The sequence below is a fragment of the Coregonus lavaretus genome (assembly GCF_964263955.1).
Source record: "Coregonus lavaretus genome assembly, chromosome: 26".
NCBI classification, from domain to species: domain Eukaryota; kingdom Metazoa; phylum Chordata; class Actinopteri; order Salmoniformes; family Salmonidae; genus Coregonus; species Coregonus lavaretus.
In genome coordinates, this window is record NC_140013.1 from 11,622,856 (window position 1) to 11,643,268 (window position 20,413).

The window sequence follows — 20,413 nt, forward strand, 5'->3', positions numbered from 1 at the left end:
GAGTTTATCTGCATGTTTTCTTTTGACACAATTGTTGGGTCTCTTCTCCAGAGCCAGACAGACACAGACAGAGCACAGCTCATGGCCATCCACTAGACAATAACAATGTACTTGAGCAATTTGTGCACATAATTTGAGAGAAATAAGCTTTTTGTGCATATGGAAAATTTCTAGGATCTTTTATTTCAGCTCATAAACCATGGGACCAACACTTTACATGTTGCGTTTATATTTTTGTTCAGTGTATATACAGCATATGAGGCTTTTTTCTGGCAGGAGTGGCTTCCTCTCAAAATGCACGAGGAAAATCGACAGTACATCCATAATTCAGATATGTCTAAAGCAATGAATATACAGTACATCTGAATGTACGGGACATGTACTGTACGCTACATATTCACGGTGTGTATCATTGTATGTGAATGTATTGGCAAGGACCACATTGATAGAAATAAAAAGTAGTCCCCTAATGAAGACAGCTCTGGTAAGTGCATAACAGGGGAAGTGACACCAGCTGTGGCAACATGTCCTTCCTTCTTGTGGGCAGGGAGGTTGTGGGATGTTGGTGTGAGGTAGATTTCACTTCAGTTCTCTCTCACAGCTTTGTAGACAACATGTGTAGTCCAGTGTGGGTGAGAGAGAAAGAGAAAGAGAGAGAGAGAGAGAGAGAGAGAGAGAGAGAGAGGGAGGAGAGAGAGAGAGAGAGAGAGAGAGAGAGAGAGAGAGAGAGAGAGAGAGAGAAGAGAGAGAGAGAGAGAGAGAGAGAGAGAGGAGAGAGAGAGATGAGAGAGAGAGAGAGAGAGAGAGAGAGAGAGAGAGAGAGAGAGAGAGAGAGAGAGAGAGAGAGAGAGAGAGAGAGAGAGAGAGAGAGAGAGAGAGAGAGAGAGAGAGAGAGAGAGAGAGAGAGAGAGAGAGAGAGAGAGAGAGAGAGAGAGAGAGAGAGAGAGAGCAGATGATAAAGTAGATGATAAAGTTTTGGCCTCCCTCTGGTCCCTCCCAGCCCCAGGCTCTCTCCTCCCCTCTGTGTGGAGCTGAGTTGCCATACTGTGTACAGAAGCAGGACAGGTGAGGGAGGAGGGAACAGAGCAGGACTGCCTACACGTATTCAAAGACCAAGAAAGAGAGGAGAGAGAGAAGGAGTGAGGTAAAAGAACGTGAGAGTGTCAGTCCCAGAGACGTGCGCCCCTGTCAGAATGCTGAGAAGAAAGAGGAGTGTATCCTTTGGGGGATTCGGATGGTACGTTACCATAACTCTCTTAGGGCTGGTGGCTGGCAGTGTGTGTGTGAACATATGTGAACGTGGGTGTGTGAATTCAGCAGGCTGCCGTAGTTCAGACTAAACCTGAATGTGTTTCGAAAGGAAGGATGGGTGGAGGGCTTTGTCTGTTCCACTGTGTGTGTGTGTGTGTGTGTGTGTGTGCAACAATTCTGCAACAGTTTGACGGGCTGCTGTTCTGTCTCTGTGCTGTCTCTACCAGGGGGAATGATCACAGATGGTTGTCAATGAGTTGCTTTGTGTTATTGTCCTCTCATCTATAGGACTCTGTTTGTGTTTCTCTAGTGGTGCTTTTTTTTCTAGATATTTACCTCTGGAATGGAGAAAATGTGAAAGCTTTTTGTTTTTCTTTTAAGTTTGTCTAATGACACATCTGTCTATTTAGAATGATTGTTAGGTATGGCTAAAAGATACGTTTGTGGGTTCAGTTCAGACAGTGACTTTGACTCCTCCACCTCTGGTTACTAAAGAGGAAATCTGGGATTCAAACAACAACAAAGTAGATACCCTGCCACTTTTTTGGTAAGCAGCTGAGGAATGGGACCATCCATGAGATCCAAATGATAACTGTTTTTAAGCTAAACAGTTTTTGTTTATAATTATATTGATTATGGAGTAAAACAAACTCATATTTCGGGTAAGATAGTTGAACTAAGCTCATGAGGCATTTATAAGTTATATTATTCAAGAATCAACAGCTATATTCATTTAAAAGTAAATAAATAAATAATAATTTACCAATACCAGATTGCCCTTTTTAAGTGCATTTCTTAACAGTACACATTTCTATTGTAACTCTGGACAAGCACACCTGATTCAACTTGTCAACTAATCATCAAGCCTTCAATGAGTTGAATGAGGTGTGTTTTTCCAGGGCTACAATGGAAAGTTGTACTGTTGGGGGTACTGGAGGACCAGGGTTGGGAATCACTGCTGTAGAGAGACCATGAGACAGCGTAGAAAGATAGCTGGTGAACTACCCTCTCTCAGCTCACCTCAATGTTTTACTGCATTGATGCTGTCAACCCACCATGTAGGCAATCATTTTATACACTCAAACCACTTCCTCATGCTGAAACAGGCTGGCTGCTGCTAAGCAGGCACAGTGTTGACTATAGTAAAACCAGCAGAGGTTAAACGGTGCTGAAATGAATTACTGCATCCACTCTGAAGTAATGGCTGTTAGGATTTTTGTTAAGCTACAGCTTTCTACTGTTGCCATAGAGCTGGGAACACAGTTATCTGTGGCCTGCCAGGTCTATGCCAGTCTGGACATCAGGCTTTACATTAGAGAGAGAGTGAGGGAGGGAGGTGTCAGGCCCATCAGATGGTGAAGGAGAGTGAGAAATTAATGAGGGAGGAGGAGAAGAAGAGGTAGCATAAGGAGAGCTCGTAGAGGAGAGGAGGAGAGGCAAATATCATGCCATTAATAATCCATGCCATTGGTGATGCGCAGACACAATGTTGTTTTTGATGGAGGAGTGCCTCCACTCTCCACTGCATCTCTGTGTATTTATAGTAAAGGCACACACACACACTCCATATAGATGGAGAGATGTAGTCACAGGGTGTGTGCAGGCTTCTTATCAGACAATGTTCTTGAGTTGGTGTATGCATCAGCTTTGTGGTCAGGCCAGGGCAGGGCCTTATTTCCCCTCACTATAAAAGCCTCCAGAGTTACAGCCCTATAAAGCCTCCATCATTGTCCCTCAGCATCATGGTACACAGCCAGTGTAAGGCTGGCAGAGACAGCAGAGGAGGGTGGGGAGGCTGACTGGGCTAGGATGACCACACTGTGATGCCTCTTACAGGTGGGGCACTTTATGGTTGTTGTTGACCAGTGATGATGATGATTACAGAGAGGTCATTCATAGAAGCATCCAGAAAGATTGTGATGATGATATTCAAAGCACTGGACAACATTCAAATCATATTTGTTTATGTCTGAGATGACAAGGAAGCTGGAATAGACATCAAATGGCACCCCATTCCCCATATAGTGCATTACTTTTGACCAATGCCCATAGGGCTATAGTCAAAAGGGCCCTGGTAAAAAGTAGTGCACTATGTAGGGAAAAGGGCACCATTTGGGATGCAGGCATAGATACTACATTTGACATTTTAGTCATTTAGCAGACGCTACTAGGCTAAGTGACATAGGGCTGTAGTTAGGGAGGATAGGTTCACTGTACTACATGTGTCTTGACATTTTCAGGTCAGTTGTCATGAAGGTCATTCATGGTAATGAGAGGTGTCCGCTCATGTCTATGATGGCATTATTCAGGCTTCACTACACACAGACAAAACACAACGCTGACCAACATCACTACCAAATATATACAGTGAGGGAAAAAAGTATTTGATCCCCTGCTGATTTTGTACGTTTGCCCACTGACAAAGAAATGAGTGGATTTGCATTTTAATGAGGGAAATAAGGATTTGACCCCCTCTCAATCAGAAAGATTTCTGGCTTCCAGGTGTCTTTTATACAGGTAACGAGCTGAGATTAGGAGCACACTCTGAAAGGGAGTGCTCTTAATCTCAGTTTGTTACCTGTATAAAAGACACCTGTCCACAGAAGCAATCAATCAATCAGATTCCAAACTCTCCACCATGGCCAAGACCAAAGAGCTCTCCAAGGATGTCAGGGACAAGATTGTAGACCTACACAAGGCTGGAATGGGCTACAAGACCATCGCAAAGCAGGTTGGTGAGAAGGTGACAACAGTTGGTGCGATTATTCGCAAATGGAAGAAACACAAAATAACTGTCATCTCCCTCGGCCTGGGGCTCCATGCAAGATCTCACCTCGTGGAGTTGCAATGATCATGAGAACGGTGAGGAATCAGCCCAGAACTACATGGGAGGATCTTGTCAATGATCTCAAGGCAGCTGGGACCATAGTCACCAAGAAAACAATTGGTAACACACTACGCCGTGAAGGACTGAAATCCTGCTTCGCCCGCAAGGTCCCCCTGCTCAAGAAAGCACATATACAGGGCCATCTGAAGTTTGCCAATGAACATCTGAATGATTCAGAGGAGAACTGGGTTAAAGTGTTGTGGTCAGATGAGACCAAAATCGAGCTCTTTGGCATCAACTCAACTCGCTGTCTTTGGAGGAGGAGGAATGCTGCCTATGACCCCAAGAACACCATACCCACCGTCAAACATGGAGGTGGAAACATTATACTTTGGGGGTATTTTTCTGCTAAGGGGACAGGACAACTTCACCACATCAAAGGGACGATGGACGGGGCCATGTACCGTCAAATCTTGGGTGAGAACCTCCTTCGCTCAGCCAGGGCATTGAAAATGGGTCGTCGATGGGTATTCCAGCATGACAATGACCCAAAACACATGGCCAAGGCAACAAAGGAGTGTCTCAAGAAGAAGCACATTAAGGTCCTGGAGTGGCCTAGCCAGTCTCCAGACCTTAATCCCATAGAAAATCTGTGGAGGGAGCTGAAGTTTCAAGTTGCCAAATGTCAGCCTCGAAACCTTAATGACTTGGAGAAGATCTGCAAAGAGGAGTGGAACAAAATCCCTCCTGAGATGTGTGCAAACCTGGTGGCCAACTACAAGAAACGTCTGACCTCTGTGATTGCCAACAAGGGTTTTGCCACCAAGTACTAAGTCATGTTTTGCAGAGGGGTCAAATACTTATTTCCCTCATTAAAATACAAATCAATTTATAACATTTTTTACATGTGTTTTTCTGGATTTTGTTGTTGTTATTCTGTCTCTCTCTGTTCAAATAAACCTACCATTAAAATGATAGACTGATCATGTCTTTGTCAGTGGGCAAACGTACAAAATCAGCAGGGGATCAAATACTTTTTTCCCTCACTGTATGTTTTATTTTATTTGTTTTTACAATGTAAAACCAGACTGATTTTCAGCCTTTAGAATTACCAAAGTAACAGGCAGTGGTTTTAAATCATTAACCATAATTAAAATCATTCAATCATTTGTTTATTGGTGTTTCCTTGTAGAAAATGTTGAAATGTCTGTTGCTTCCTCTTTTTGTTAATTCTATTTAAACCACCAGAGTCTGGGACTGAAGTGATTTAAACCAACAGAGTCTGGGACTGAAGTGATTTAAACCAACAGAGTCTGGGACTGAAGTGATTTAAACCACCAGAGTCTGGGACTGAAGTGATTTAAACCAACAGAGTCTGGGACTGAAGTGATTTAAACCACCATAGTCTGGGACTGAAGTGATTTAAACCACCATAGTCTGGGACTGAAGTGATTTAAACCACCAGAGTCTGGGAATGAAGTGAACAAAGTACAGTAACTGGGCTCCCAAGTGGTGCAGCGATCTAAGGCACTGCATCTCAGTGCTTGAGGCGTCACTATAGACCCCCTGGTTCAATTCCAGGCTGTATCATAACCGGCCGTGATTGGGAGTCCCATAGGGCGGCGCACAATTGGCCCAGCGTCGCCCGGGTTTGGCCGGTGTAGGCTGTCATTGTAAATAAGAATTTGTTCTTAACTGACTTGCCTAGTTAAATAAAGGTTAAATAAATATATATAATAACAACTGCTCTTACAAAGGTCAAACAACTACAGCCAGCCATAGTCACTGTGTGAGCAGTAGGGGGTGAATGGCTGTTTTTAAGGCTTTCTAGTGTAGGTTTAAATGGTGTCAATAGTTTATGTATGTCTGTCATTGGAATCCGCTCAGAGTTCATTCTTGATGACTGGCCTGTAAATGTTTTAATGTTTGAACTCCATGCATCTACAGTGGGGGAAAAAAGTATTTAGTCAGCCACCAATTGTGCAAGTTCTCCCACTTAAAAAGATGAGAGAGGCCTGTAATTTTCATCATAGGTACACGTCAACTATGACAGACAAAATGAGGGGAAAAAAATCAGAAAATCACATTGTAGGATTTTTTATGAATTTATTTGCAAATTATGGTGGAAAATAAGTATTTGGTCAATAACAAAAGTTTCTCAATACTTTGTTATATACCCTTTTTGGCAATGACACAGGTCAAACGTTTTCTGTAAGTCTTCACAAGGTTTTCACACACTGTTGCTGGTATTTTGGCCCATTCCTCCATGCAGATCTCCTCTAGAGCAGTGATGTTTTGGGGCTGTCTCTGGGCAACACAGACTTTCAACTCCCTCCAAAGATTTTCTATGGGGTTGAGATCTGGAGACTGGCTAGGCCACTCCAGGACCTTGAAATGCTTCTTACGAAGCCACTCCTTCATTGCCATCATTGTCATGCTGAAAGACCCAGCCACGTTTCATCTTCAATGCCCTTGCTGATGGAAGGAGGTTTTCACTCAAAATCTCACGATACATGGCCCCATTCATTCTTTCCTTTACACGGACCCATCGTCCTGGTCCCTTTGCAGAAAAACAGCCCCAAAGCATGATGTTTCCACCCCCATGCTTCACAGTAGGTATGGTGTTCTTTGGATGCAACTCAGCATTCTTTGTCCTGCAAACACGACGAGTTGAGTTTTTACCAAAAAGTTATATTTTGGTTTCATCTGACCATATGACATTCTCCCAATCCTCTTCTGGATCATCCAAATGCACTCTAGCAAACTTCAGACGGGCCTAGACATGTACTGGCTTAAGCAGGGGGACACGTCTGGCACTGCAGGATTTGAGTCCCTGGCGGCGTAGTGTGTTACTGATGGTAGGCTTTGTTACTTTGGTCCCAGCTCTCTGCAGGTCATTCACTACGTCCCCCCATGTGGTTCTGGGATTTTTGCTCACCGTTCTTGTGATCATTTTGGTGAGATCTTGCGTGGAACCCCAGATCGAGGGAGATTATCAGTGGTCTTCCATTTCCTAATAATTGCTCCCACAGTTGATTTCTTCAAACCAAGCTGCTTACCTATTGCAGATTCAGTCTTCCCAGCCTGGTGCAGGTCTACAATTTTGTTTCTGGTGTCCTTTGACAGCTCTTTGGTCTTGGCCATAGTGGAGTTTGGAGTGTGACTGTTTGAGGTTGTGGACAGGTGTCTTTTATACTGATAACAAGTTCAAACAGGTGCCATTAATACAGGTAACGAGTGGAGGACAGAGGAGCCTCTTAAAGAAGAAGTTACAGGTCTGTGAGAGCCAGAAATCTTGCTTGTTTGTAGGTGACCAAATACTTATTTTCCACCATAATTTACAAATAAATTCATTAAAAATCCTACAATGTGATTTTCTGGACATTTTTTCCTCAATTTGTCTGTCATAGTTGACGTGTACCTATGATGAAAATTACAGGCCTCTCTCATCTTTTTAAGTGGGAGAACTTGCACAATTGGTGGCTGACTAAATACTTTTTCCCCCACTGTAAATGCTTCTAAAATGTCTCTATACAACACTAGTTATTTAATCTATTAAATTGTATGGGCCAACCATGTAACATCCTGCGCCACATAATTAAGTGATAACATATACAACATCATGTTTTGTTTCATGACCAGTAACCCCCCTCTCTCTCCCCCCTCTCCCCCACCCCTCTTTCTTTCTTTCTTTCTTTCTTTCTCTCTTTCGCTTTATCTTTCTCTCTTTCTCTCTTTCTCTCTTTCTCTCCCTCTCTAGGATTGACAAGTCCACCATCGCAGCGCTGAAAGGCCGGTAAGTGTTCCATTGACACCGAGCTGAGAGGAGCCGAAGGCCCCTTGGCCCTCTGTGATTTAATCTCTGGTCCGCATCCACTGATCTATACACAATGTATTTATCCACAGTCATGTACTGTATCTATTCTACTGTCCCTTTTTTGCAACTGTTTTCCCCCTTCGCTGACTGCCTTGTGGGAGTTCATACACTGTGATGCGGGGGCTGTCGCAGAATATCTGCATTCACAGAGAGAGTTAAAAGGAGGGGGAGAGAGAGAAGAGCAGTGGGGGAGATGGGAAGTGTGGGGAGAAGGAGAAGAAGGTCCCGTGTGGCTCATTTGGTAGAGCATGGTGCTTGCAACGCCAGGGTTGTGGGTTCGATTCCCACAGGGGACCTGTACGAAAAAAGTATGAAAATGTATGCACTCACTACTATAAGAGCATCTTCTAAATAACAAAAATGTAAAAAGGGGGAAGGAGAGAGAGCGCGAGCCTTGGGCACCATGGGTTGGCTGAGAAACTGGCACACTCCATGTATGATTAGTGTCAGCCATGTTTTCCCAGCGTTAGAGTTCAGGATTGAGTGAAGTTCCTCTCTTAGTCTTTCCAACCTCCTCCATGGTTGGCTACACATACTGGAATGAGGGCTTGACCCTACAGAGCTGAGGGGATGGGGCGGAAGAGAAATGGGACTGGCTGACTGTCTCTCCTGTTATGATGAGCATGCCAGGCACACACAAACTGAGCTGCTGTATGTGTTTGCATGATTGTGTCTACCTCAGTGGAGGAGGACCGGCTCAAGGAGTCTTACTAATAGGGCATGGGTGGGGAATCTCGAGCCCATTCAATCCGGACCGCGGGAGGTTTGAGTAAAAAATAAAATAATAATAAATACAATTTTAAAAAGAAATATATACAGTGGGGAGAACAAGTATTTGATACACTGCCGATTTTGCAGGTTTTCCTACTTACAAAGCATGTAGAGGTCTGTAATTTTTATCATAGGTACACTTCAACTGTGAGAGACGGAATCTAAAACAAAAATCCAGAAAATCACATTGTATGATTTTTAAGTAATTAATTTGCATTTTATTGCATGACATAAGTATTTGATACATCAGAAAAGCAGAACTTAATATTTGGTACAGAAACCTTTGTTTGCAATTACAGAGATCATACGTTTCCTGTAGGTCTTGACCAGGTTTGCACACACTGCAGCAGGGATTTTGGCCCACTCCTCCATACAGACCTTCTCCAGATCCTTCAGGTTTCGGGGCTGTCGCTGGGCAATACGGACTTTCAGCTCCCTCCAAAGATTTTCTATTGGGTTCAGGTCTGGAGACTGGCTAGGCCACTCCAGGACCTTGAGATGCTTCTTACGGAGCCACTCCTAAGTTGCCCTGGCTGTGTGTTTCGGGTCGTTGTCATGCTGGAAGACCCAGCCACAACCCATCTTCAATGCTCTTACTGAGGGAAGGAGGTTGTTGGCCAAGATCTCGCGATACATGGCCCCATCCATCCTCCCCTCAATACGGTACAGTTGTCCTGTCCCCGTTGCAGAAAAGCATCCCCAAAGAATGATGTTTCCACCTCCATGCTTCACGGTTGGGATGGTGTTCTTGGGGTTGTACTCATCCTTCTTCTTCCTCCAAACACGGCGAGTGGAGTTTAGTCCACCTATGGTAAATTCAATTGATTGGACATGACTTGGAAAGGCACACACCTGTCTATATAAGGTCCCACAGTTGACAGTGCATGTCAGAGCAAAAATCGAAGGGCTTGGGAAGTCGAAGGAATTGTCCGTAGAGCTCCGAGACAGGATTGTGTCAAGGCACAGATCTGGAGAAGGGTACCAAAAAAATTCTGCAGCATTGAAGGTCCCCAAGAACACAGTGGCCTTCATCATTCTTAAATGGAAGAAGTTTGGAACCACCAATACTCTTCCTAGAGCTGTCTGCCCGACCAAACTGAACAATCGGGGGAGAAGAGTCTTAGTCAGGGAGGTGACCAAGAACCCAATGGTCACTCTGAAAGAGCTCAAGAGTTCCTCTGTGGAGATGGGAGAACCTTCCAGAATGACAACCATCTCTGCAGCACTCCACCAATCAGGTCTTTATGGTAGAGTGGCCAGACAGAAGCCACTCCTCAGTAAAAGGCACATGACAGCCCGCTTGGAGTTTGCCAAAAGGCACCTAAAGGACTCTCAGACCATGAGAAACAAGATTTTCTGGTCTGATGAAACCAAGATTGAAGTCATTGGCCTGAATGCCAAGCATCACGTCTGGAGGAAACCTGGCACCATCCCTACAGTGAAGCATGGTGGTGGAAGCATCATGCTGTGGGGATGTTTTTCAGTGGCAGGGACTGGGTGACTAGTCAGGATTGAGGGAAAGATGAACGGAGCAAAGTACAGAGAGATCCTTGATGAAAACCTGCTCCAGAGTGCTCAGGACCTCAGACTGGGGATGAAGATTGACCTTCCAACCGGACAACGACCTTAAGCACACAGCCAAGACAACACAGGCGTGGCTTCGGGACAAGTCTCTGAATGTCCTTGAGTGTCCCAGCCAGAGCCCGGACTTGAACCCAATCGAAAATCTCTGGAGAGACCTGAAAATAGCTGTGCAGCGACACTCCCCATCCAACCTGACAGAGCTTGAGAGGATCTGCAGAGAAGAATGGGAGAAACTCCCCAAATACAGGTGTGCCAAGCTTGTAGCGTCATACTCAAGAAGACTCTAGGCTGTAATCGTTGCCAAAGGTGCTTCAACAAAGTACTGAGTAAAGGGTCTGAATACTTATGTAAATGTGATAAATTAGCAAAAATGTCTAAAAACCTGTTTTTGCTTTGTCATTATGGGGTATTGTGTAGATTGATTAGGGGAAAAAACAATTTAATCAATTTTAGAATAAGGCTGTAACGTAACAAAATGTGGAAAAGGTCAAGGGGTCTGAATACTTTCCGAATGCACTGTATATTCCTTTTTTGGGGGGGAAGGATTATTATAGGTTAGAAATATACTCCAGGACACTCTTCAATGTCTAAAACTAGACAGAAAATATGTAGAAATGATTACATTTTCAAATAACTGCCCTCTTTCAGGCCCGCAAATTGACTTTGACTAACAAATTACAGTCACTAAAAAATATTGCGGCCCTCCGTTGAATTTCGAAATCCCGATGTGGCCCTCAAGCCAAAAAGTTTGCCCACCCCTGTAATAGAGGTTGCCGTAGCGGTGAGAGGAGCATTTTGCGGTAAAGCTAGAGATGTAGTAGTCTGTGTTAGTCTCCTGATTCTGCCTCACAACCTCACAGCTATTCATAGCCACCCATGGGATGACCAAGTTCATTGCCACGCACAAATACACACACTCATCAATTTTTTCTTCTCTCTTCTTCTCTTCTCTTTCTCTTCCTTAGCCTCTCATTTATACATCTACCCTTTCCACTATATCTGTCACCTTGATGTTGAGTAGCAACAGGAGAAGTGTACCCTACTCTGTGATCCGTTGGAGACCTCCAAATGGCACCGTATTCCCTACATAGTGGACTACTTTTGACCAGAGGGCTCTGGTAGTGCACTGTAAGTAGTGTACTATGTAGGGAATAGGGTGCCATTTAGTAGGCACACAAGGTGTATTTTAACATGCCGCCCCGCGCAGGATATGCTAAATAAGGTTGGCCTGTTGCCTGGCTGTTTAGTCTGTGGTGGTTAGATTGTATTATGCTGTTTGGAGTGTGCCTGAATATGAATGAGGTAGTCGTGACTGACTGTGGGCCATGCTCCTACTGTTATGGTACTGACTAGTGCTGGCCAACTGGCTGGCTGGGTTGTTGGGCTGCTGGGTTGCGTGTCTGTGTGTGTCTGTCTGTCGACAGCTGAGCAGGGAGCAGCGGAGAGCCAGGTTCCTCCCCACTGTGTCTGTCCCCCCCCCAACCCCCCAAACCCCCAAGCAAGGTCACGTACCCGGGCATGTTGGTGAGAGAACATGGGGCCTTGGTGGAGGGAGCAGGAGGGAGAGGGGGAACTTCAAAGCAGCTGGCTGCAGGTGTGTCTGTTGTTCACAGGTTGCTGTAGAGCTGTAGCGCTCCCCTCCCCCCTCGCTCACAGCCCTCATTAGAGCCCTTTGTGTGTGTCATTAAACAAATTCTGGACAGTCAAAGCCTTTTTAGTACAGTATGTGTTACTGTTTTTGCGTGTGTGTGTGCTGGCTTACTTGCATGTCAGAGCAGGTCAGTGTGGATTTGCTGATGGACCAAGCAGGCGACGCTCCTAGGGATATGAGAGGCTGTCAACTCCCTCCCCCCTCTCTCTCCCTCCTTTCTCTCCCCCTCGTTCCCCTGCCTCTACAGCTTTCTGCATTCACTTTGCACCCAAAGCACACCACCTCATTAATAACGCCATAATCAGGGCTGAGTGTGTGTGTGTGGGTTTGTGTGTGTTTGTGTGTGTTTGTGAGGGGATAGTGAGGACAGACAGAGGGTTGAAAGGAGGAGTGGAGGTTGGGTAACTCGCACCGTGCAAAGATGCCTCGCAAACTGTGGTGAGTCCTCTCTCCTTTCTCTGTCTGCATTTTCCTTTTATTTTGTCTGTTTGTCTCTTTTTGCTGAGGACAGTGTTTCACCTGAGGTGTTTTTCTTGTGGAAGACGGAGAAAACTCCCGTAGTACGTACCACTCCCCAGTCCTTATATAAATGCGCTTCTCTGGTTGCTGAGCGCACGTCTGTCTGTCGACAGGTGAAAGTTCATGGTGTTTTTTTATCAGTAGTTTTCATAGGTTTATGTTTTTTTTATGTGGTAACAGTTCTCTTTTCTCACGTTTCACACTTTTCTCAGAAAGTCATTTTGTGTTGAAATGTTTACACTTTAGCTACGGTATTGAGATTATCAATGACTTCCATGTCTGATGTGTGGACATACACTACCAGTCAGAAGTTTTAGAACACCTACTCATTCAAGAGTTTTTCTTTATTTTTACTATTTTATATCTTCAACATAGAAATGCTACCAAAAATAATTTACTGAAACTGGTTACAAATGACGGAGTCACACATGATTCACCAAATGATATTTTGAATGAGGAAGCACTTTAAGCATATCTTTTCATTTCAGTCGCCTCCATCTCCTCTAACTGAAGCTAATTGTGTGGATTTTTTTTCTATTGATAATGTAAAATTAACAGCCATACAGAAAGAATCATGTGAAGGTGAAATTACAGAGGAGGAACTTCTGGATGCAATTAAAGACTTTAAGTCCGGGAAAACTCCAGGGTTGGATGGCATACCAGTTTATATATACCAAACCTTTTTTGATATTCTCAGAGGACCGTTATTAGCATGTTTTAACCACTCCTATGTAAATGGTAGATTATCAGACACTCAAGAAGAAGGTCTGATTTCATTATTACTGAAACAGGATACAAGTGGGAAATATAAAGATCCTGTCCATTTAAAAAATTGGAGGCCCCTTACACTTCAGTGTTGTCATGCAAAATGTATAGCGCATAGAATTAAAAAGGTATTGTCAGACATTATTATTATTTTAATCAGACAGGTTTTTCCTTTGCGTACACATCACTGACAAACTGAAATGGTCCACCCACGCAGACAGTGTGGTGAAGAAGGAGCAACAGAGCCTCTTCAACCTCAGGAGGCTGAAGAAATTTGGCTTGGCACCTAAAACCCTCACAAACTTTTATAGATGCACAATTGAGAGCATCCTGTCGGGCTGTATCACCACCTGGTATGGCAACTGCACCACCCGCAACCACAGGGCTCTCCAGAGGGTGACACTAGTCACTTTAATAATGTTTACAGTCACTTTAATTACGTTTACATATCTTGCACTACTTATCTCATATGTATATACTGCATTCTATTCTATAATATTCTACTGTATCTTAGTCCATGCCGCTCTGTCATTGTCATTGCTTGTCCATATATGTATATTTTCTTAAATTCCATTCCTTACTAGTTTTGTGTGTATTAGGTATATGTTGTGAAATTGTTAGATATTACTTGTTAGATATTACTTGTTAGATATTACTGCACTGTCGGAGCTAGAAGCACAAGCATTTCACTACACCCGCTATAACATCTGCTAAACACGTGTATGTGACAAATACAATTTGATTTGATTTGATTTGATGCTCCAGACACTCAACTAGTCTCAAGAAGGCCAGTTTTAACATAATTGCAAAAGGGTTTTCTAATGATCAATTAGTTTTTTTAAATGATAAACTTGGATTAACAAACACAACGTGCCATTGGAACACAGGACTGATGGTTGCTGATAATGGGCCTCTGTACACCTATGTAGATATTCCATAAAAAATCTGCCGTTTCCAGCTACAATAGCCATTTACAACATTAACAATGTCTACACTGTATTTCTGATCAATTTGATGTCATTTTAATGGACTTTTGTTTTTTGTTTTTCTTTCGAAAACAAGGACATTTCTAAGTGACCGCAAACTTTTTAACGGTGGTGTGTGTGTGTGTGTGTGTATATATATATGCGAGAGAAAAAAACATATTGGGGATTGGAAGTGATGCAGACAATTACATTGATGGAAGTTACAATCTATCTGCAACATTAAAGCTGAACATTGACATCTCAACATCAACTGTTCAGAGGAGACTGTGTGAATCAGGCCTTCATGGTAGAATTGCTGCAAAGAAACCACAACTAATGGACACCAATAAGAAGAAGAGACTTGCTTGGGCCAAGAAACACGAGCAATGTACATTAGAACGGTGGAAATGTGTCCTTTGTTCTGGAGTCCAAATTGGAGATTTTTGGATCCAACCACCATGTCTTTGTGAGACGTGGTGTGGGTGAACGGATGATCTCCGCATGTGTATTTCCCACCATAAAGCATGGAGGAGGAGGTGTTATGGTGTGGGGGTGCTTTGCTGGTGACACTGTCTGTGATTTATTTAGAATTCAAGGCACACTTAACCAGCTGGGCCACCACAGCATTCTGCAGCGATACGCCATCCCATCTGGTTTGGGCTTAGTGGGACTATCATTTGTTTTTCCAGGCTGGGCGATTTTACCAAGGGCGATTTTACCAAGAAGGAGACTGATGGTGTGCTGCATCAGATGACGTGGCCTCCACAATCCCCCGACCTCAACCAAATTCAGATGGTTTGGGATGAATCGGACCGCAGAGTGAAAGAAAAGCAGCCAACAAGTGCTCAGCATATGTGGGAACTCCTTCAAGACTGTTAGAAAACCATTCCAGGTGAAGCTGGTTGAGAGAATGCCAAGAATGTGCAAAGCTGTCATCAAGGCAAAGGGTGGCTATTTGAAGAATCTCAAATATAAAATATATTTTGATTTGTTTAACACTTTTTTGGTTACTACATGATTCCATATGTGTTAATTCATAGTTTTGATGTCTTCACTATTATTCTGTGTAGAAAATAGTAAAAATAAAGAAAAACCCTTGAATGAGTAGGTGTTCTAAAACTTTTGACCGGTAGTGTATGTTGCATCTCAATGGCAGCCTATTCCCTTTATAGTGCACTATTTATAGTGGTCAAAAATAGTGCACTATATAGGAAATAGGGTGCCATTTGGGATGTGGCCATACTGTCGGAACAGGAAGGTGATGGACAGACACACTGTCATGGCAGATGAGTGTTTTTGTGCTCTTCTTCTCTGTCTCTGTCTGCTGTCTCTGCCCAGCCCAGCCCAACCCTTTCCCTGCCCCTCCCTTCTGTCCCCCTCTCCATCTCCCCGTCTCTCGCCATCTCTCTCCTTTCCCCCCTCCCTTTCTCTCCCCTCTCTCCCCTTCTCTCCCGCCTCTCTCTCTCCTCCCCCTCTCTCTCCCCCGCTCCCCCTCGCCATCTCCCTGTCTCTCTCCATCTCACTCCTCTCCATCTCCTCTCCCTTTCTCCCCACCTCTATACTCCATCTCACCTCCTCCCTCTCCCCTGACCCTCTCTCTCTCTGTGTGACTGACTGTGCATTGTGCAGATGTGGATCCTATAGGGAGATGTGATGTGTTGTATGTCTGCCGGGGCTGCAGTGCTGCAGCTGCAGCTATTATCCCAGTAATCTTACAGGAGGCAATTAGGAGCTGTGCAGCAAGGCTAATTCCACATTATCCGCCACTGAACCTCCCTCAGACAGTACACACACACATTTATATGCATGCACTCACACACACACACACACACACACAGACACGCACGTGTGCCTCTGCATATGAACTAGCTTTCTTGGAGCAGGGGTAACGTGTCTGGCTCTGGCCCTTTGGATGCCTGGTTCACACTTCACCACAGGGCCTTCACTTCATTACCCATATTATTATCTGAGAGAAGAGGGTTTTTGCTAATTAATCAATTTGTCCTGGTATAAATATTAACCATCTTCAAGACTCTGAGACAGATTAATAAATAATTACTCACACAATGCAGCCGACACCGTGCTCCTCCAACCGCCAACAACACAGCAAAAGTGTTAACAATGGGGCTATTATCTATCTGAGAGGAAATCATGTTTGTTTCATCGCTTTTTGCCCAGGTGGAAATGTTAACTGTCTACAAGCATCAGCGGAAGCTATTTTTGGAGCTTGGCATTTACTCTCGGCTGTTTTCTTTTGGAAAGCCTTAATTTGCAGGAGGGCTGGGTAAACGAGCGAAGGTTGACCTCTCTTGCAAGGGAGGTGGTTGAATTGTGTTTTCCATGACATTACCTCTTTTGTCCTACAATGCACATCATAGTGTACCCATTTAACATTGTCAAGTCATGTTTGGGTGGTAGGAAAATTCTACAGGCTCATTCTACTTCTTCCTGTAAATGACTATTGGCTGTGTTGTTCTGTATATTGTGAAAATAGCTCAGCATCATATTTAAGGAAGTGTTATTATGAGTCATGCGTAGACTGAGCGTGAAATAGGTTGAGAACTGATTCTGAGAGTTGATGGGTTTCGTGAAGGAAGTGATACTACCACACCCGTACTTTAACCTCAGGACGGACTTCCTCTCATACCTTCACCTTCCTCACTCCTCCACCCCGCTTCCCAAGATTCAGAACACACTGAACACAAGGCCTTTCTGCCCATAGATAGCTAATGTTACAGCTCACACTGCAGAAACTAACTGTGTATAATAACCTTAGAACTGGTCTGCGTGCTAAACTGTTCTGATGTCAAATGTAAGACTGTTGTATATTAAGGGCTAAGTCCTACTTTGAGATCAGTATCAGTGCATGTACAGTAATGCGTTGACGTAAATAGGTTTGCACATTAGATAAGGTTATATCTCAAGTTAAGCTACTGCTCTGTCTAGAGTTGTTTTCCCCCTAGCTGCTATTTCCCTAGGCTTCCTTCAAGAGGGTGTAACTATACAATCCTTAACCAGTCCAATGCACTTTTAATTGAACTGAACAGATGTATTCACATGAATACTCTGTTAACCAAGCTCATCCTGTGAATCACATTTGCCTTTTAGGCTTCTTTTAATTTAGTGACCTACAGTATTAGTCTGTCGCTGCCGTCAACGTGTCATATATATTTTGCCCACTGGAGCGGACCAGAGGAGTGAGTCAATGTATTTCCAGTCTTGTATTGAGGGGAAACAACACATTTCTCCCTGTTCTTTCTCATCACACCACTAGAGGGAGGTGTGTCCTTGGTTCTCCTCAACTCCTAGGCATTAAAGGCGTTACTTGGTCAATCCAACGACTGCATTGGTCGTGCAGCATTTACGGTGAAATGGCCTCTGCAGAAGTCAGGGCATTCATACTTATTGTGCATTGCCGAGCAGTGCAGAGCTGCTGTGAAGGAAGTTGGCAAGGAATTAAGTTTGTGTTTATACAGGACCTCCCGCCCTCACCTACCGTCAACCAATCATGTCAATGCGGAGCTATACGGAGCCCTCTGCATTGTACAAAATATGACATGCGCATGGAGATGCGGTACAGAGCTCAATTTGGCCTCTGCGTGCATCTGGAGGCTCCGCATTTGCGTCACACCATCCACACAGCGCCTCCGACCACATTTTCGGATCAAGCATAAATTCTCTCTTAGGCGCTGGTGCTGATTTGTTGTGGAATAGGAACTGCTTGATCACACTTACGGTGCATGTAATGCTTATCAATTCGAAATATCTGTGATTTATCCAAGACGTTAAGAAATGTTGTCCTCACAACCACACAAATTAACAAATATATTTTCTATTTGGTCAAAAGTTCTGTTTGTTTCTATGAAATGTAAAATGCATGAAACATTCTAAAGATTAATGAAAATAATACACCATCCTCAATCTTCTAATTGCTTTATATGGAAGCTCCCTTCTCTTGGTGATCATCTTCGATGCTCTGACTGACTGTGTTTTGAGCCATAATAATATATCCGGAACAACACGTGTCTTGCTTTAAACCAAGGAGCCTGGGGGTAGGCTGAGACTGTTGCCATGGTAACAGGACAGACTAAACCCTTATCATCACATGCTCATCACCTGAGGGATCTTCCACTGGCCCCATAACCATGGAGATCAGATCTGGGGTCCATGGTGACTACCGAACGTTCTAATCTGTGTTCCGGAGGGCATTAGTTACAATGGGGAGAGATTGCTGAAGGGTCATGGAGGTAGCAGCACATTGTGCTACAGGACGTTTAGAATGTGGTTACATAATCTGTTTGACGATTAAAACTATTGGCCCCTTTGAGGTAACGACTGGATAACCTATTAACTATGTCTGTCTGTGTATGCCATCCGTTCACTCAATGACATGATGGATTGCTCTGGTACTGGAGATGAAGAGAAAGGAGCGGCTAGGCTGTATGTATAATACTGTATCTGTTGTAAGGCACAGGGTTTGTATTTGCCTGATCTTCTAGGTAAAGAGCTTCAGTCTCTGATGACATGAATATCTCCCTGAAGGTTAGGCTCACTGCCTGGTGGTAGAATCACAACAAGACAACAACACACACTCACTCCCGCACACACAGACACGCACACACCGGATCACCTGTTACGGTAAACTCCGTCTCCTCAGCCTAAAACCTTCAGTGGACCAACTGCCTCTTTTGAACAAATATTTACTCCTTCACTTCCCCACTTGCTTGGCGCTGACGCTCTGATAAGGGCACCAGCTGCCCTCTTGGTTTTAATGGGGCTTTTAAAAGGGCCCTAAAGTGGCCCCTGGCCCATTGAGAGCCAGTCTCTTCTCTGTGTCCAACGGCTGAGTGGACAGGGTAAATGCACACATACATGGGCTAAATGGTAAATGAAACCCACCCCTACTCACACACACACACACACACACACACACACACACACACACACACACACACACACACACACACACACACACACACACGCAGAGGAGGGGTGGGTGGGAGAGAGAGGGAGCGATGAGACGTGGGGAGGAGTGTTTTTATTTTCTCCTTTTCCCCCTCTCTTTTATGTGTCCTCTTCATTGTGTACATTAGAGATCAAAGTGGAGGCTCTTGAGCCGGCCGGCATATCAGACAAGCACAGCAAAACGCTTGATACAGTACAGTTGACACACGTATTTGACAATGTGTTATTATTGCAAAGTTCTGTATTATAGCTTTGTAAAGATGGTAAAAAAAATCAGGGAATAGTTATACCAAATGGCAAATAAACAATGTTCTTTTATTAGTTGAAAACATATAAATATGTACTGTGGGCCAATGTATTTTGATATCCTGTTAGATTCAAGCTCATATAAAACTGAAATCAGACCCTTCACTTTAGATGCCACACTTTATTTCGATACTGAGGAGTGTATCTGTTGTCTATCTCTGTGTGCTCTGTCTGTCTGTACACTGTGTCCTCCTCACAGTGTTGTAAATGGCTCTTTCCTTTCAACAAAGTCAGCCACTGTTGCTGTTGGAAACAAGCATAGAAGAAGCAGGGAGCTGCGTGATAACAAATACACATCCAAGCAGCATGTTAGCCACTCTCCTTGAGCCTCAATGAGAGAGAAAAGAGAGAAGAGCTCCTACAATGAGAGATAGTGAGGCCACGATAACAGCAAAGAAACAAAGCTACTTCACAATGATTAAACGTCCAGACAGAAAGAGAAAATAAATTCTTCCTTCTCTCAGATTTCTTGTGTTTTTCTGCCCTACGGCTGCTCTTTCTTCTGCTCCCCTTGAGACTGGGATTAGCATCTAAAAAGGAGTGAAAGGGCTAGAAAGACAGAGGGAGACACACGAGAAGAGACGTGGTGATGAGAGTACCTTTTAGAGAGAGAGAGAGAGGGAGGGAGAGGGAGGGAGGGAGGGAGGGAGAACGAGTGAGCCTTGGGCACCACGGCACATGCTTTCTTAAAAATGCGTGGGTTGGCTGAGAAACTGGCACACTCCATGTATGATTAGTGGCAGCCATGTTTCCCCAGTGTTAGAGTGATGGATATAAAAGAGAAAATCATTTTCTTTTTATCAAGGTCTGACCTCTGTTGACATGTTGAGTGTATGTGTTTTTGTCTATGCGTGCATGCATTCATGTGTGTTTGCATGTGTGTCCACTCTGTGACACTTTTGGGTTAGAGACAGTCATGAGACGAGCAGCTG

At 44.0% G+C, this 20,413-nt stretch overlaps 1 protein-coding gene across 2 annotated transcripts in view; it reads left to right on the forward strand.

Annotated features, from left to right (window-relative positions):
- Window positions 1-1,057: 1,057 nt before the first annotated feature.
- LOC311101712 (rap1 GTPase-activating protein 2-like) overlaps window positions 1,058-20,413 on the forward strand; it is a 90,224-nt gene continuing 70,868 nt past the window's right edge. Inside the window, exons 1-2 of one of the 2 annotated variants that reach the window (XM_084142873.1) lie at window positions 1,058-1,237; window positions 7,839-7,874. In XM_084142873.1, coding sequence (XP_083998999.1) covers window positions 1,194-1,237; window positions 7,839-7,874 — 80 coding nt within the window. In that variant the 5' untranslated portion in view covers window positions 1,058-1,193. The remainder of the gene's footprint in view (window positions 1,238-7,838; window positions 7,875-20,413) is intronic. The other variant, XM_084142871.1, reaches the window with a different exon arrangement.